This window comes from Procambarus clarkii, chromosome 82 (genome assembly GCF_040958095.1).
Source record: "Procambarus clarkii isolate CNS0578487 chromosome 82, FALCON_Pclarkii_2.0, whole genome shotgun sequence".
Classification (NCBI taxonomy): domain Eukaryota; kingdom Metazoa; phylum Arthropoda; class Malacostraca; order Decapoda; family Cambaridae; genus Procambarus; species Procambarus clarkii.
Window position 1 is genome coordinate 1,741,253 of NC_091231.1, and position 15,708 is coordinate 1,756,960.

The 15,708-nt window shown below is 41.5% G+C and overlaps 2 protein-coding genes across 2 annotated transcripts in view; one reads left to right on the top strand and one right to left on the bottom strand.

Annotated features, from left to right (window-relative positions):
* LOC123764252 (protein ST7 homolog) overlaps nt 1-11,320 on the top strand; it is a 135,780-nt gene extending 124,460 nt beyond the window's left edge. The window contains exons 10-13 of the mRNA XM_045751790.2: nt 1,396-1,531; nt 4,190-4,329; nt 6,670-6,779; nt 9,578-11,320. Coding sequence (XP_045607746.2) covers nt 1,396-1,531; nt 4,190-4,329; nt 6,670-6,765 — 372 coding nt within the window. The 3' untranslated portion in view covers nt 6,766-6,779; nt 9,578-11,320. The remainder of the gene's footprint in view (nt 1-1,395; nt 1,532-4,189; nt 4,330-6,669; nt 6,780-9,577) is intronic.
* A 1,519-nt stretch (nt 11,321-12,839) lies between these two features.
* The window catches only part of LOC123764251 (trypsin-1), a 28,630-nt gene continuing 25,761 nt past the window's right edge, over nt 12,840-15,708 (bottom strand). The window contains exons 7-8 of the mRNA XM_045751787.2: nt 14,862-14,978; nt 12,840-13,809 (exon numbers count right to left, since the gene is read on the bottom strand). Coding sequence (XP_045607743.2) covers nt 13,621-13,809; nt 14,862-14,978 — 306 coding nt within the window. The 3' untranslated portion in view covers nt 12,840-13,620. The remainder of the gene's footprint in view (nt 13,810-14,861; nt 14,979-15,708) is intronic.

Here is a 15,708-nt window from a genome sequence, read left to right on the forward strand (position 1 = left end):
GGGTTCTCCCTGGTGTGGTTCTGCCTGGTGTGGCTACAGGACCATTGTATTATTTTGGTGGCCCTCCGCTAGGTCCCCATGATTGTACCCGTCGCAGGGGTTCAGCTTTTGTTTGTTTAATAATTTTTAGAGGGCACCCAGGTCACTTGACGGTTGCTTGAGCAGTCTGACCTTCGCCATGCTGGTTTACCTGCTGGGTCAGGTTTGGCTTAGGCGTCTGTTCTGGTTCCTTCGGGGACACCCCTTCCGCCTCTCTCGCGATCACTGGGTTTGACCTCCCTTGGCCTTTTGTCGGTTGCTGTGTCGCCAGCTTCCTCTTCTTGTTTTTCAGGGTTCAGTGCTTTGGTGCCTACCCGAGCTCTCGCTCGATGTGATCACGGATGCGTCGTCTCTTGGCTGGAGCTTGGTGTCCAGTGCTTTCCGGTGGTTCATTGCCACCGGAGAATAAACAATGATCAAAACAGATCCCCCCTTGGGTCTGTTTTGTTATGCCCACCTTTCTGGGTGCCTAACTCCGGTTGATGACAGATAAGGAAAACCCCCAACCACAGGGGGATTTTCCAGGGGCCATTACTTCCTGTGCCTCTCTGAGGGGGGGGGGGGTGAACGTTCCGGTTCCCTCACGACTGTGTGTGGCTTTGGGGCACCTGTCGCCGGGCCGTCTCTCTTCCTCGTCTTGAGATCTGTGGTGCTGCAGCCTCCCAGGTAAGTCCCTCCTTTTACTTATCTTTGGGTAGTTAGCTTTGGGGGAGCCAACAGGGCTCCCCACAGAAAACCACCGTTGAATGTAATGAAACCCATTTTGTGGGCAAACTCGGAGGTTCCCTGACACCTTCCCTCCCAGTTGGCGGTTTTCAGCATCCAGGAACTGGAGTGGCGGACTGCCGGCTGGAAGGTGGGGGGGGGGAGGTAGCACTAAGGAGCGGGAGTGCTATTGCATGAAGTATTGCTTGTTTGGTTTCTTTCTAAGGGATTTATTTTGATCTTGTCAAATCAAGATTACACAGGATAATCAGCCAGGGTTCTGTTTTGATTCGCTTTCCTGTCTGGGTCCTTCCCTGGTCAATGGCAATTATGACATAACTTTAAATGTAAAGTGCTCATAGGCCATTGCTCTCTGTACCTCTTAGAAGGGGCCAGGTTCTGGCTCGTGGTCCCCTGTAGGCATAAGGACTCCTGCAACTGATGATCCCAAACTAACATAGCACATATCAGTTCAGATAGCTTCAGGAAGTTTCTGCGGCTCGGCCAGAAAAATGACGTTTCATTACATTCAGTGCCGTTTTCTTTTCTTTTTGTCGTGTCCTTAAAATTTATATTGGTAGTAGCCTAGTGCTGTTTTAAGAAGCATCACATAAATTACAGGTAAATACACTGTCATAATTCTTCCCACAGGTGGAAGGGGCACTGAATCTCCTTCACTGCACTTGGGAGGGTACCTTCCGTATCATTCCATACCCACTTGAAAAAGGTCACCTCTTCTACCCTTACCCTACATGTACAGAGTGTGCTGACCGAGAGCTGCTGCCATGTGAGTTCCTGTCTTCCACACTCTCGGTTAACTTTATTTTTGGTATGATACCCTCTTATTTAGTGTGAAGAATATGATATTAATTGTTCTGCTGGGTCAATGTCATTTCTATTTTTGAAGCCGATGATGATAGATGCCTTGAAGGTTAACTGATGTCACCACATAATATTAAAAAAAGTTTTACAGTATTTTCATTTAAAGGCGAGACCTGTATAAAAAATCACTTAATATTGTCACTTTTCCATGTACTGTACAGTACTTGGTATTAATACTACCATAAACAACACACTTGTCACAAATTGTTGAAATAAATATTTTAAGGGTTTGATTTCAATCTTCTCTTTTTAGAACGAATTGGCAATTTTGTGTTCGGATGACACTAAAATGCATCATCTGATGCTATTCATAAGAATTTGTATATTTAGTTCTTATATTAAATATACCATACTTATATAATGAGACTCCAGAAAGAGGAGTTTCATTATATTCATCACTGGCTTCTTTTCCATCTGATTGATGTCACTATGCTAAATGCATATAATAATTAAATAATTCATTTCGTAAAGGACAAACAGCCTGTGTATATGCATACATTATGCTTATATCAAGGTTCCCCCAAGGCCGAACTACTAACCCTTCCCAGGATGCAACTCCATAACAATTGCCCAACTCTGCTAGCCACCCACAACGGCATATATCTTCTGAAGACCAGACAGAAAGCATCAGTGTACAGATTTAGTGGTGATACAATATTGTTGCTTAAGACTTGCAAAATATGCTGAACCATCATCATGTACCTGCCTGTTGGCCTGAATGCCGTGTATGTGACTCCATGTAGTACCTGGCAGACTCTGGCAAGAAGTTTTGTCTACAGCATTACGTACACTTCCTACCAACTGTTTTAAACAACATTACAGAACACATAAACTGATGATCCTACTCATCATGCTCACAGGCTGACATTGAATGTAGACCTTCCTGGGAGAAAAAACAGGAACCAAAGTTGTAAGCATTAAGGAATAATATCTTGTGGGAAATTAGAAACTCTTGAAAATGCATTAACAAAGGATAACCTGTTGAAAATGTAAACACAGGTTTCATATTTCTTGTGCACTAATTAGTTTAAACAGTGGGTTTAGAGAGGAAAGTTTTAATTGGATTTCCCTGGAAGATAAAGCAGGACTGGAGAAATTGCTTAATATTCTAAAAGCTACACCACACAGCTAGAAATTTACATTCTTAGAGAAGTTGCCAATGCAGAGTCGGGAAAAAGCAAAGTGGACATAAGGGTACACACACATATCAAACTACAGAAGCCAGTACCTCTTGAGTCACTGATAATTGAGAACCAAACCCACAGAGTCAAGAAACATAATAAGAGTTTAAAAATTGGAAATTAAACGATAAAATAGTGGGTGAAATTTACAAACTCTAGCTAGGGGAGCTGGTCGGCCGAGCGGTCAGCATGCTGGACTTATGATCCTGTGGTCCCAGGTTCGATCCCAGGCGCCGGTGAGAAACAATGGGCAGAGTTTCTTGCACCCTATGCCCCTGTTACCTAGTCAGTAAAATAGGTACCTGGGTGTTAGTCAGCTGTCACGGGCTGCTTCCTGCCTGGGGGATGGAGGCCTGGTCGAGGACCGAGCCGCGGGGACACTAAAGCCCCGAAATTATCTCAAGATAACCTTCATCGTAGCCACTGTAGCTTGCACTGTAACTTGCACTGAAGCTTGCACTTGACTATAGAACAAACCTGAGCAAGCTATGTATTAACAGGCTCCTCAACTGTATGAACACTCACTATAAAAGTAATTTTAGAAACAAAAATGTCAAGAAAATAACAGAAAAGCCAAGCTAGAATCAGAGAGAATAAAGAAAAACATCACAACAAACCAGCCCCACACTGCTAGTCTTTAAGGACTGTGGCTCGCTGAATGTTTTGGGGCCACATTCCAGTCCAGTTAATAGGCAGTTGCTCATCCGAAGGGTTCTTTGTTTTTTCTCCCTACCAATAGTTGCAATCATGTTGTTTGCATCTATAACTACACATTGTACAGCAAACTGGAATTCCTAACCATTATACTCTAATAGGTTCATTCATATTTTTTTTTAACTGACTGTTTCTTCCTTTGTGCATCTACGACTAATTATGTTTGCCTACTGTTGTGCAGAAAGAATATGTGACACCTAGGTTTTATATCTTGAGGTTATCTTGAGATGATTTCGGGGCTTTAGTGTCCCCACGGCCCGGTCCTCGACCAGGCCTCCACCCCAGGAAGCAGCCCGTGACAGCTGACTAACACCCAGGTACCTATTTTACTGCTAGGTAACAGGGACATAGGGCGAAAGAAACTCTGCCCATTGTTTCTCGCCGGCGCCTGGGATCGAACCCAGGACCACAGGATCACAAGTCCAGTGTGCTGTCCGCTCGGCCGACCGGCTCCCTTATATAGTTTATGCTATTTTAGGGAAACTACTTCACTAGAATCCTTGATAGATTGATGTGACGTTAGTACTATACAGTATTTATACATATTATTCTTGATGATTTTAGCTATATTCAAACTTATTTGAATGTCTTAGGATGCTTACATACATTGGCAATATTAAAGTTTTATATATTTAATAACTGAAGATCAACCTTTTTTTCCTATGTAGCTTTCCATGAGGTGTCGGTATATCCCAAGAAGGAGCTGCCATTCTTCATTGTGTTCACTGCTGGGCTGTGTTCCTTTACGGCTCTCCTGGCACTGCTCACACATCAATATCCGGAGCCCATGGGGGCCTTGGCCAAGACGGTGCGTTTAAGCACAGTAGTCCTCTATGTCCAGTAGTTAGTAGTCTCTTAATTCTTTATAGATGTTGTTTCTCTAATACTTCTATATCTTAGTCACATGATATTCTATTCTTTTTTCTGTATTCTTCTCTCTGTATTCTTTCTTGACAACACCACCGCACGTTGACTTGACAACACCACCGCACGTTGACTTGACAACACCACCGCACGTTGACTTGACAACACCACCGCACGTTGACTTGACAACACCACCGCACGTTGACTTGACAACACCACCGCATGTTGACTTGACAACACCACCGCACGTTGACTTGACAACACCACCGCACGTTGACTTGACAACACCACCGCACGTTGACTTGACAACACCACCGCACGTTGACTTGACAACACCACCGCACGTTGACTTGACAACACCACCGCACGTTGACTTGACAACACCACCGCACGTTGACTTGACAACACCACCGCACGTTGACTTGACAACACCACCGCACGTTGACTTGACAACACCACCGCACGTTGACTTGACAACACCACCGCACGTTGACTTGAAGTTTCTACTACCTATGTAGGGCAATAAAATAAAGTTTTCCTCAATGTATAAAACTAAATATTATAAATCATTATCAACAAGTGCTTTTATGTACTAAACTTTTACTGGTGATGAAACCAGGGTGTGTTGTAGATGCTAACCTGGGCAGAATTGTGAGCTCATGCTGTGTGCGCCAGCCTTGGTGGCTCACTCAGTACTGAGGCTCTCACACCCGGGAAAGTTGCTCACGATTTTTTTTCTAGGTGGCATCTGATAACTATCAGTCGTGACTGGACATAGCTGCCCCTATATCTCTCGCAGGGCATTTAAAATTGTGTGCTAGAGCCTCAATCGTCTATATATGTATTGCGCGGTTTTGGTAAAGTTACTCCTGTCGTCTGTATATGTAATGTTGTGGATGGGGGTTGGCTTCCATAACTTCTTCTTGTTGGTAAAAATGAGAACCTTAAACATAATACAGGGTACAAAACACAATCAAATGTGCCCATAGCAGGAAAGCAGCATGTAAAGGATTTGGGAATAATGTCTGACAACCTAACGTTTAGGGAGCATAACCAAGCAAATGTTCAGTCAGCCAGAAAAATGATCGGATAGATTACGAGAACTTTCAATTCCAGGGATCCCATCACAATGGTTGTACTATACTGTACAAATCACTTGTACTGTCCCGTCTTGAGTACTGCTCAGTACTCACTTCCCCCTAACATGATTGCGATAGCAATCTCTCATGCTCACTTCGAGCAGGAGAGATTGCTGAAATAGAGGGAATACAGAGAACATGTACGGCATACATAGATGCAATAAAGCACTTAAATTATTGGGATCGTCTCAAACCTCTCCAAATGTACTCACTAGGAAGAAGATAAGAGAGATATCAAATAATGTACCTGTGGAAGATACTGGAGGGCCTAGTACCAAATCTACACAGTAAAATAACAACGTACTGGAGTGAACGATATGGAAGAAAATGCAGAATAGAACCAGTGAAGAGCAGGGGTGCCATAGGCACAATTAGAGAACACGGTATAAATATCAGAGGACCACAATTGTTCAACACCCTCCCAGTGAGCATAAGAAATATTGCCGGAACAACCGTGGACATTTTCAAGAGGAAACTATTGTTTCCTCCAAGGAGTGCCGGACCAACCAAGCTGTGGTGGGTATGTGGGCCTGCGGGCCGCTCCAAGCAACAGCCTGGTGAACCAAACTCTCAAAAGTCAAGCCTGGCCTCAGGTCAGGCTTGGGGAGTAGAAGAACTCCCAGAACCCCCATCAACCAGGTATAGTGCATTCCGCTTGCTGACTATTCATGCACAGGATGTTGCTCACTCATTTACATCTCGGGAAGCTAGTGGCTCAATGATTTCTTGTTAAGCTTTCTTCCCTGATTTCCCTGACAAGATAATTTTTCCAAGATTATTGTCATGGTGGGGGACATAGTTGGCGAGTTCCTAGCGGGTGACGCAAATCTTAGGTGGACCATAATGGCTCTGGTTCGGGCATCTGAGTTCTATTAAAGCAATATTTAATGATAAAATTCTGAGAATAACATAACACTTATTGCCAATGGCTTCCATTACTAAGCAAACTTTTGTATTGATGTAGTACCACCAAATATTGACTGTTAACCTGATTAGTGTCTTAGTGTCTTGTCTGAGCTGAGTAAATTGAGCTCGTGTAAAAGTGGCTTTGGTTAAATTCCTTTGAATAGAGCGTACTGTATTATAATTTATAAGATACTGGCTACCTAAAAATTCATTAAAATTTGTTATTTATATTTTTCCAGCTGCTGAGCTGGTGGTATGTTCCCATCCAGTATGTTCTAGAGAAGCTAGAAGCTGTATTGCCTTCTAATCTCCTACATCACCTCTCACGAATCTGACCATCATGCTTAAGGTACAGTACTTCCATAGCTGTTGATCTTGTAGATTGTCATGTCTTGTTTTCTATGGTGTTCCTCTTCATTGAAGATCTCATCTCATTTAGTATTAACACAAGCATGTGCATTAAGCATCAACATTAAAATTAAAATAAATTTGTATAAGTTAATTATATATGAGAGAAAAGTGTATAGCATGCAAGCATGCGACACGACTGAGGTAATTCATCCTGTAACTACACTTGGGTAATTACATGTACACAGAGGAAGGGTTGAGGACTGGGGAGCTTTAGTGATTTTTTCATTTTGGAGAGATAGAGAAGCCATATCACTGAAAAAGTGGATTTAAGTGATTGACAAGCAAACAAAGAAACTTGAAAAGTTACAAAAAAAAAAATTGTTAATAAATTATTGTGGAGATAGTTGAGCCTGTGATCCCCTTGAGGACTCCACTCTGTCTTCCAGCTGTTTGGGGCCATTGATATTTGTTTGGAGCAGTGTCTTTGTTGTTGTTCTCTTCTTCAGATTTCTGGTGGAGGTTCCTGGTTCTGCTTCTGTACCCTTCTCTTCTTTTGATGTTAAACCTTGGGTTGTGAGAGCTTGTGCAACAGTTACAGCACCGCTCCTGTGCCAGGTAAGTCCACTACGGGCTCACCATAGCCCTTGTGGTGTGTGTTCCCATGCTTTGCCATACCCTGCACTACATGGACTAATTATAATGTGTGTGTCATAATTTCCTTTTCTCCTCTTCCCCTACCCCTTCCCATCATGGGGTGTTTCTAAGGACCTGTGGGTTTCCTGGGTTTGCCGCCTCCTGCTTTGAGTTCGCCGTCTTGTGTTCTCCATCTCTCGCCGTGTTCAAAAGAGATCTCGACAAGCACCTTCAAAGGATACAGTACTTGATCAACCAGTCTTTGACTTGTATGTCAGGCTGCGAGCAACTGCATCAAACAGCCTAGTTGATCAGACCAGCAACCAGGAGGCCTGCTCAGAGACTGGGCCATGGGGGGATACTAATCCTTGGAATCTTCAACAGAGTTCAATCCCAGTTCCTGGTTTACACAGTTTGCCTTCAGTTGGTTTACACAGTTTGAGTCTTCAGAATGGTTGCCGTTTGCCCTTTGGTTCCTCCTTCATTGCCGCCCTCCTTGGCCTTCAGAGTTTGCTCAGTAACTTCTTTTCTTTTTAGTTCTTGTCCTGTTCTAATCACCTCATGCCTCAGCTGGGGGTTGTGGTGGGCACTCCATTGGCAGTTGTAGGCTATGATGGCTGTATTACATTCTAATCTCCAACAGGGGCTCTTGTGGTCTAGTTCCCTCTCCTGTTCTTCAGTGTTTTTTGTCTTCTGTTTTAGGTTGATTTGGTTTCTTCTGATGTGGGGGCTGGCCACATTGCAGCTCAGCTACCGGTTTTTCAGGTTTTGGCTCTGCACGTTCTCTTTTTGTGATGTCGGCTGTGGTCGTGGACGGTCCCTCCTTGTGTTCAAACCTTGTCGGCAAGCTGGACAATTGTCAATGCATCCTTATTCCTACAGTAAGTTTTCTTCTTGGCTCTGGCCTGGGAACAATGGCTTCTGTTGTTCATTAACCCATTCTCAGTTTGCAAGAGAGTCATGGTTATCGGCTTTTCTCCTACCCTGTAATTGGAAAAGTTTTCAGTCGCTTCCTCCCTCCAGTTTAGTGCTTACCTCATTTTTGCTGCCAGAAGACACCCAGACTACCAAGGGACTGGACAAGCGGTGGGGTGATGTTTGATGTTTTAGGTTGGGGGAGTTTTGCCTCTCTTCAGTCTTTGATTGCAATTGTCTTACCATGTGGGGTCTGTTTTGTTATGCCTACCTTTCTGGGTGTTAACCCCAGTCGATGGCAGACATGGAATGCCCCTAGGTACAAGGGGGTTTTCCATAGGCCATTGCTCCCCTTGCCTCTCTGAGGGGGGAGGGGGGCAAGGTTCTGGCTCGTGGTCCCCAGTAGGCTGAACTCCAATTGACTGATGCCCTGGACTAATATATCGCATATCAGTCCGACAGTTCCAGGGAGCCTCTGGGGCTCACCGAGAAAATGGTGGTTCATTACATTCAAAGCTAGTTTTTTGCCTTAATCTATCCCTCTGCTATCTAATATCAGTTTACAGCAGTCATTTTTTCCCATCTTGGTTTTGATTGACCATTGGCTGTTGTCTAGTATTATGTTGCCTATTTTCATTCAGCTTTGTGGAGCCTATCTTTTAGGCCACTTCATCTACGCCGTTATGGGTGGTATCTTGGGTTTTTGTTCCTTTGGCTAGTTCTTCTCTCTGAGCCTTCGTTTACTGGTTTGGATTCCTCATTATTTTGTTCCCATTTTTGGTACCACAACTGTGTTTCAGTCATCCTGTTCCAGCTCTTCTTTTTTGTCATAAATCTCTGTATATTCTGGCAGTCAAACAAGCAATGTATAGTTTGCATTCAGTATTGGTTGTTATTCCTTGGTATGAAATTAAGTGCAGGCAAAGTTTACTGGAATTAACACGTCTTTGAGAAAATTTATGGAAACTAAGGAGATTACTCAAGAAGTACAATGTATTAGATTATGTATTGAAAAGACAGATTGCTACCATAATAAAAAAATATAACATTTAAAATTAAATGAAGTGGTGTGTTATACTTAAGTAAGAAGAAAAACTATTGGAAGCTAATGAAATGGAAAAGGGAAATACAGTATATACGATTTTTTATTTTTTTTATTTGCATAATTAAAATATTATAAGATCGAGGAAAGGTGCAGTACAATATATTACTGTAATTGCTTGAATTTGATGTTGATATATTTTTCAGTATTGTAGCAGTAGATGGAAACGGAATACTTCATCACCGACTTCATTTCTACACATCCTGCAGCAGATATTATTAAGTTACGTGAAAATTTAGCTACTGTTAGTGTTGGTTGTTTCAGTAAAAATAAATCCTTGTTTAGAGGATTTTAGTTTTAATTAAAACAATCTGAGAGTTGCAGTTGCTTATTTTGACACACACCAGTGTTGTGACTTGCTGTTTAGAGTCATAAATTGTACTTAAATTATGTTTGTATTGATCATTATAGAGTGGGGAAGATACGTGGCTAACATTCACATGTTGTGGTGGCCATTGCACAAAACAATCAGTATAATTTTATTTTGGGAATATGAATAGATGACTTGGTTAGATCCAGAGAGAATATAGAGACATCCCAGTTAGTATTTTATGCACCGAAGAAATAGACTGCTGTAATGTAGACTCGCAAATTAAAAAGATTGGCTAGATCCGGTGATTCGTGTTTAAGTATTTGTGCATTTATTAACTGACAATTGTGGATTATGATCTGCTGTGCATATAAAAAAAAAAAAAAATCCTAAAATTTCTGATTGTTTGGATAATCAAGGTTTGAATTATATAACTCATCATTTTTTAGTTGGCATGTTATGCAGGACGAAATTATGGAATATTTCATCGTTGGTTATAAATTCATGTTTATTGTTTTGTCTTTTATGATAAAGTATTTTATGGAGCCTGGGGTATGGATACCCTACTCAATACCTGCATGAATTTTGTAGATTTTACTTTTTGACAAAAGTTCTTATGTTTACTACATGCTGTGCATCTAGACGTTCCCAAAATACTTGTAAGAGTAGTTACGGTATATTTTAGTGATGACAATGTTAGTAAAGTACAGCTATGGTAACCACTGCACAACTTGTGGCTTCAGTGCCTCCATCTATGGTGTACATCTTACTGGTATTTATTTTTGTAAAAATGTGTACAGACCTTAACAGCAAAATTTTGATATTTATTTAACTCGAATCTATTGGAATACAATTTTAAAAGTAGGGATTTTGAGTTTTGAAGCTTAAGCTAGCACATACAGCTTGCCAAATTGTTTGTAATTGATATTGGAAAATCAATCAATCTGCTAACTTTGTTGTGTTGAGGTTCTCTGTTTTATTGCTTCAAGTTTTACTTATATTCATGTCTGGCTGCATGAGGAGCAGTTTTCATGACTCATAAGATACCTAGACACGAAAAGTTTCATATTACTGTATGCTTACTCATAAGTTGTGTAAACTTCACAATTATTTTTTGAGGGAAAGTGCATTAATTGGTACTGTTTAAGGCAAAGTCTTCTTGATTTAGCGTTGTCTTGTGTGTCGTTTTTCTGACATTACTTGTGTATTATTTAACTCTGATTTACATGGCCTCTTCAACCGAGTTTTTAGCATCCTGTGATTACAAAACTTAACAAATCTTAAGATTAAATTGCGCAGACACCTTGATTATCCAAGATACATTACAGTGGACTATCCTATATCTCAAAATTTTTGGTAGAAAACTATGAAGTCCTGTCATCTTTTTTAATGCCACAATTGTGATAGAGTATAATCAATAAGATTCGTTAATGATGGAATTAAAAATAATAATGTCTTAAAATAATCTTATCTGTGAGGCCACGCACAATTATGCATTGATGTACTTTTTTTTTACATTTGTGAATCTTGTATATTAACATGACAGATTATTTAATGAATTTAGTTTTGCATTATATAATGTTTCCTTTTCCTTGTTAGTAAAAATTATTTAACAATTTTGATAATATAGAACTAAACATTAGTGACTGAAGATGTGTTGGGTAATATTTTTCTCACTCTTGCGCACGCACACACACACACACACACGCACACACACACACACACACACACAGAAGGGACAGAAGAGTAAGGGGAGACATGATCACAACCTACAAAATCCTCAGGGGGATCGACCGGGTAAACAAGGTTAAACTATTCAACACTGGTGGTACGCGAACAAGGGGACACAGGTGGACACTGAGTACTCACATGAGCCACAGGGACGTTAGAAGGAACTTTTTCAGTGTCAGAGTAGTTAATGGATGGAATGCATTAGGCAGTGATGTGGTGGAGGCTTGAGTCCATACAGTTTCAAATGTAGATATGATAGAGCCCAGTAGGCTCAGGAACCTGTACACCAGTTGATTGACAGTTGAGAGGCGGGACCAGAGAGCCAAAGCTCAACCCCCGCAAGCACAAATAGGTGAGTACACACTCACTCACTCACTCACTCACTCACTCACTCACTCACTCACTCAGAAGCAACAGTAGTAGGCCTTGAATAACTGATAGAGCAAATCAGTGACGAAACAGAACTTGCAGGCACTGATGAACTCGATAAGGCATTATTATTATTCTTGAAACTATAGTGATTTTGGTAAAGTGGGGAAGAATTCAGTTAGAACATTCAAATCAGAGTCTGGTTAAACAGCTTATTCAAGAAATATAGATGTGGCATCTACATGAGAGAAGGACAGGTGTTGTCGAGATGCGGGTGCTGACTCGTGTTTTTAGGTCTGAAAAGAAAGTTTCATGAATATGAAAGAAAAATTTATGATTGGCCTTGGAAGGGGGAAGCAGCGGGCTGTGTGATATCTGTGAAAAGATTTAGGAATCATGATATTTAGGGATGTCGAATCATAAAATTAATGCATAAATGTTTGAAATAAAACAAATATGATTTTCGGATTCATATCTAGAAGCATTAACAATATATATAATGATAAAATCCACTGGGGCTCTCGAGTGATTCAAACCTGCGACCAAGATACTGCCAGTCACATACATTCCTTTACCACTGTACCACTATTGACTTTGAAAAATCATACAACTGGTGTAATGTACTAGTTGGGAGCCATCTCAGCGAAATAGTTTTAAGGAACCACTCGGGCTCACCCAGAAAGAGACGTTTTGTTACATTTGACGCTGATTTTTTCTGTCATAAATCACCCTTGAGACCACTGGCAGATGTAGATTTCCAAAACCAAGCCATGAGTGAGGATGTAGGAAAAAAGTGGGATTGTAAAGTTGCCATGAAATAATTGCTTACTTACAACAGTTTAGTAATTGCTTTCAAAATTGTTGTATAGTATAGTACTGTACATCTCAATATTTCAATATTATTTATAATATTGAATAAATATTATAAATAATATTCAATATTATTTCTTTCTCTTTCAATATTATATACAGTAATACAGGTAAAACAAAATAATGCATTTATAAATTTATTTTATTTTAAATAATCAACTTACCAAGGCAGCAATTGGCTATAACAATCATGCACTGTTCTTAGGAATAATTAGAAATGGCGTGATAAAAACATCTGAGCATCGGTGAACAGACAACTCCTGAGTCTCGGAACAAAGTTAAATATTGGAAATATAATACTTTGATGCCATTATGGTTAGTGAGAGACGACCACTTTTAGTGTGAGGTGATCACCATCAGTGCGAGATGATCACCTACGCGGTGAGGTGACCACCATTAATGCGAGGCGTGGATTGGGTTGCTGTAACATCCGGCCAAATGGAACACATCTCCCTTAGTCTACATCGTGGCATTCACAATTGAGAAGGAAGTTAAATACATTGAAAGATGTACTCCAGTTCTCATTGTGTATACATAACATAGTTTACTTTAGCTCTGGACTACATCCAGGACTAGAATACTTGCCAATTGGTCAGATAGCTATTGTGGTGCCTCAATAACTCCCCCCCCCCCCCCCCCCAGACATTGGTAGGCCATGAGCCTAACATCAGTTATGCTCAAGACCAGCCAGTAACACATTACCTACAAAATAATAACAATGAATGCTTAGTTAAAAAACATTTTTTAGCCCATTCTTTAGACAGCAACTAGTCAGGGTTTATTATAATTTAATTCATTCTGGACTGCCCTCAAGTTATGTTTTGTTGAACAGATTTCCTCTAGAGATGGGCTTGAGGTCTGGCCTTAAGTATAAGAGACAGTCATGGTGGGCAATGAAGAGAATGGTTGTTACACTGCAGCAGCAACAGGCTGCAAGAGCTGGCTAGCAGTAGGATGATCTTCAGACGTTGAGTTCCCTGGTGCGGGTTGAGTGAAGATGTCGTCCTGAAGGGTCGGGGCCCTGAGGCTGGCCGGCCGTGGGGGCATGTCGAGGCGATTGTTGACAACATTGCTGATCCACACGACGTACCTGCTCACCTGCACCAACACCTCGTGTTACATAGGTCATATATTGTGGCTTCACAACAAAATACTTAACTATAACACCATTTCCCTTATCTATTATTTGAAACCATCCAACTGTATTAATATGATCAGATTGTATGAACACACCAAAGTTCAAACAAAATCACATGACTCTTTTTTATAGCTAGTCATTAAAAATAATTTATCATTGTCGGGGACAGGAAGCCTGCGAGGCTCATCAAGGTCTACCCAAGGCCAACTAATGACCTTCCCCAGGATGAAACACACAAGTTACCTATCTCCCTGGTTCCTATTTACTATTAGGTGAACAGAGACATCAGGTACATGTAAACTTAAAATAGGTTTTGCCCTTGGAAATCGAAACTAGGAACATTACGTAAAGCAGACTGCACTGACTACCGAGCTATTGGAAATGTTGCTTAATTTTCACCCGAATTAATTTTTTAAATAATTTATTTCGAAGCAGAGTAAAGAATGAGTGTGAAGGAGCAGCAGAGTGAAGGCTCAATGTGGTGTTGTGGAGCAGATGAATGTAGTGGTGTGTGTTGTGGGTTAGGACCAGATGGAAGTCAAGCATGTTGTGGAGGAGCAGTGTTGTGGAGAGTGATGGTCAAGTGTGTTGTGGAGGAGAATAATAGTGAAGTGTTTTGAGGAAAAGTAGAGTGACAGTAGAGGAGATAGAGGTTGTGGAGGAGAAGCAGCAGAGTGAAGAATGAGTGTGTTGTGGACAAGTAGCAGAGTGAAAGTAGTGTGTTGTGGTCGAGGAGAGGTGTGGTGGAGGAGAGTGATGGCCAAGTGTGTTGTGGTGGAGGAGAGTGATGGCTAAGTGTATTGTGATGGAGGAGAGTGATGGCTGAGTGTGTTGTGGTGGAGGAGAGTGATGGCTGAGCGTGTTGTGGTGGAGGAGAGTGATGGCCGAGTGTGTTGTGGTGGAGGAGAGTGATGGCTGAGTGTGTTGTGGTGGAGGAGAGTGATGGCTGCGTGTGTTGAGGTGGAGGAGAGTGATGGCCAAGTGTGTTGTGATGGCAAGTGGGTGGACTTACCTCAGTGTAGACGCCGGGAACATTGGGTCTGGCACAGCCGATGCCCCACGAGACAACGCCCGCCAGGTAGTAGCGGTTGTCTCCTCCCCGGCAGACAAAGGGTCCACCAGAGTCTCCCTGCAACCAGTAGGGTCTTTAACCTGAACCAGCATCAACATTGTGAAGGCATAGTGATGTCACACACACACACACACACACAAATGTAAAACAGAACCAGGTCTATTCTATAAATTCATAAACAACAAATTGCAGGTAAAGGATAATATTCAGAGGTTGAAAATGGGAAATAGATTCACGGAAGATGAAAAGGAAATGTGTGAAACACTAAACGAAAAGTTCCAAAGTGTGTTTGTACAAAATGAAATCTTTAGGGAACCAGATACAATAAGAATTCCAGAGAACAACATAGAACACATAGAGGTGTCTAGAGACGAAGTGGAAAAAATGCTCAAGGAGCTCGGTAAGAACAAAGCAGCTGGCCCAGATGGCGTTTCACCATGGGTTCTGAGAGAATGTGCATCTGAGCTCAGCATTCCACTTCACCTGATCTTTCAGGCATCCCTGTGTACAGGAATCGTAGCAGACGGGTGGAAACAGGCTAACATAGTTCCAATCTACAAAAGTGGCAGCAGGGAAGACCCCCTCAATTATAGACCTGTATCATTGACAAGTGTAATAGTGAAAGTATTGGAAAAACTAATCAAAACTAAATGGGTAGAACACCTAGAGAGAAATGATATAATATCAGACAGACAGTATGGTTTTCGATCTGGAAGATCCTGTGTATCGAATTTACTCAGTTTCTATGATCGAGCCACAGAGATATTACAGGAAAGAGATGGTTGGG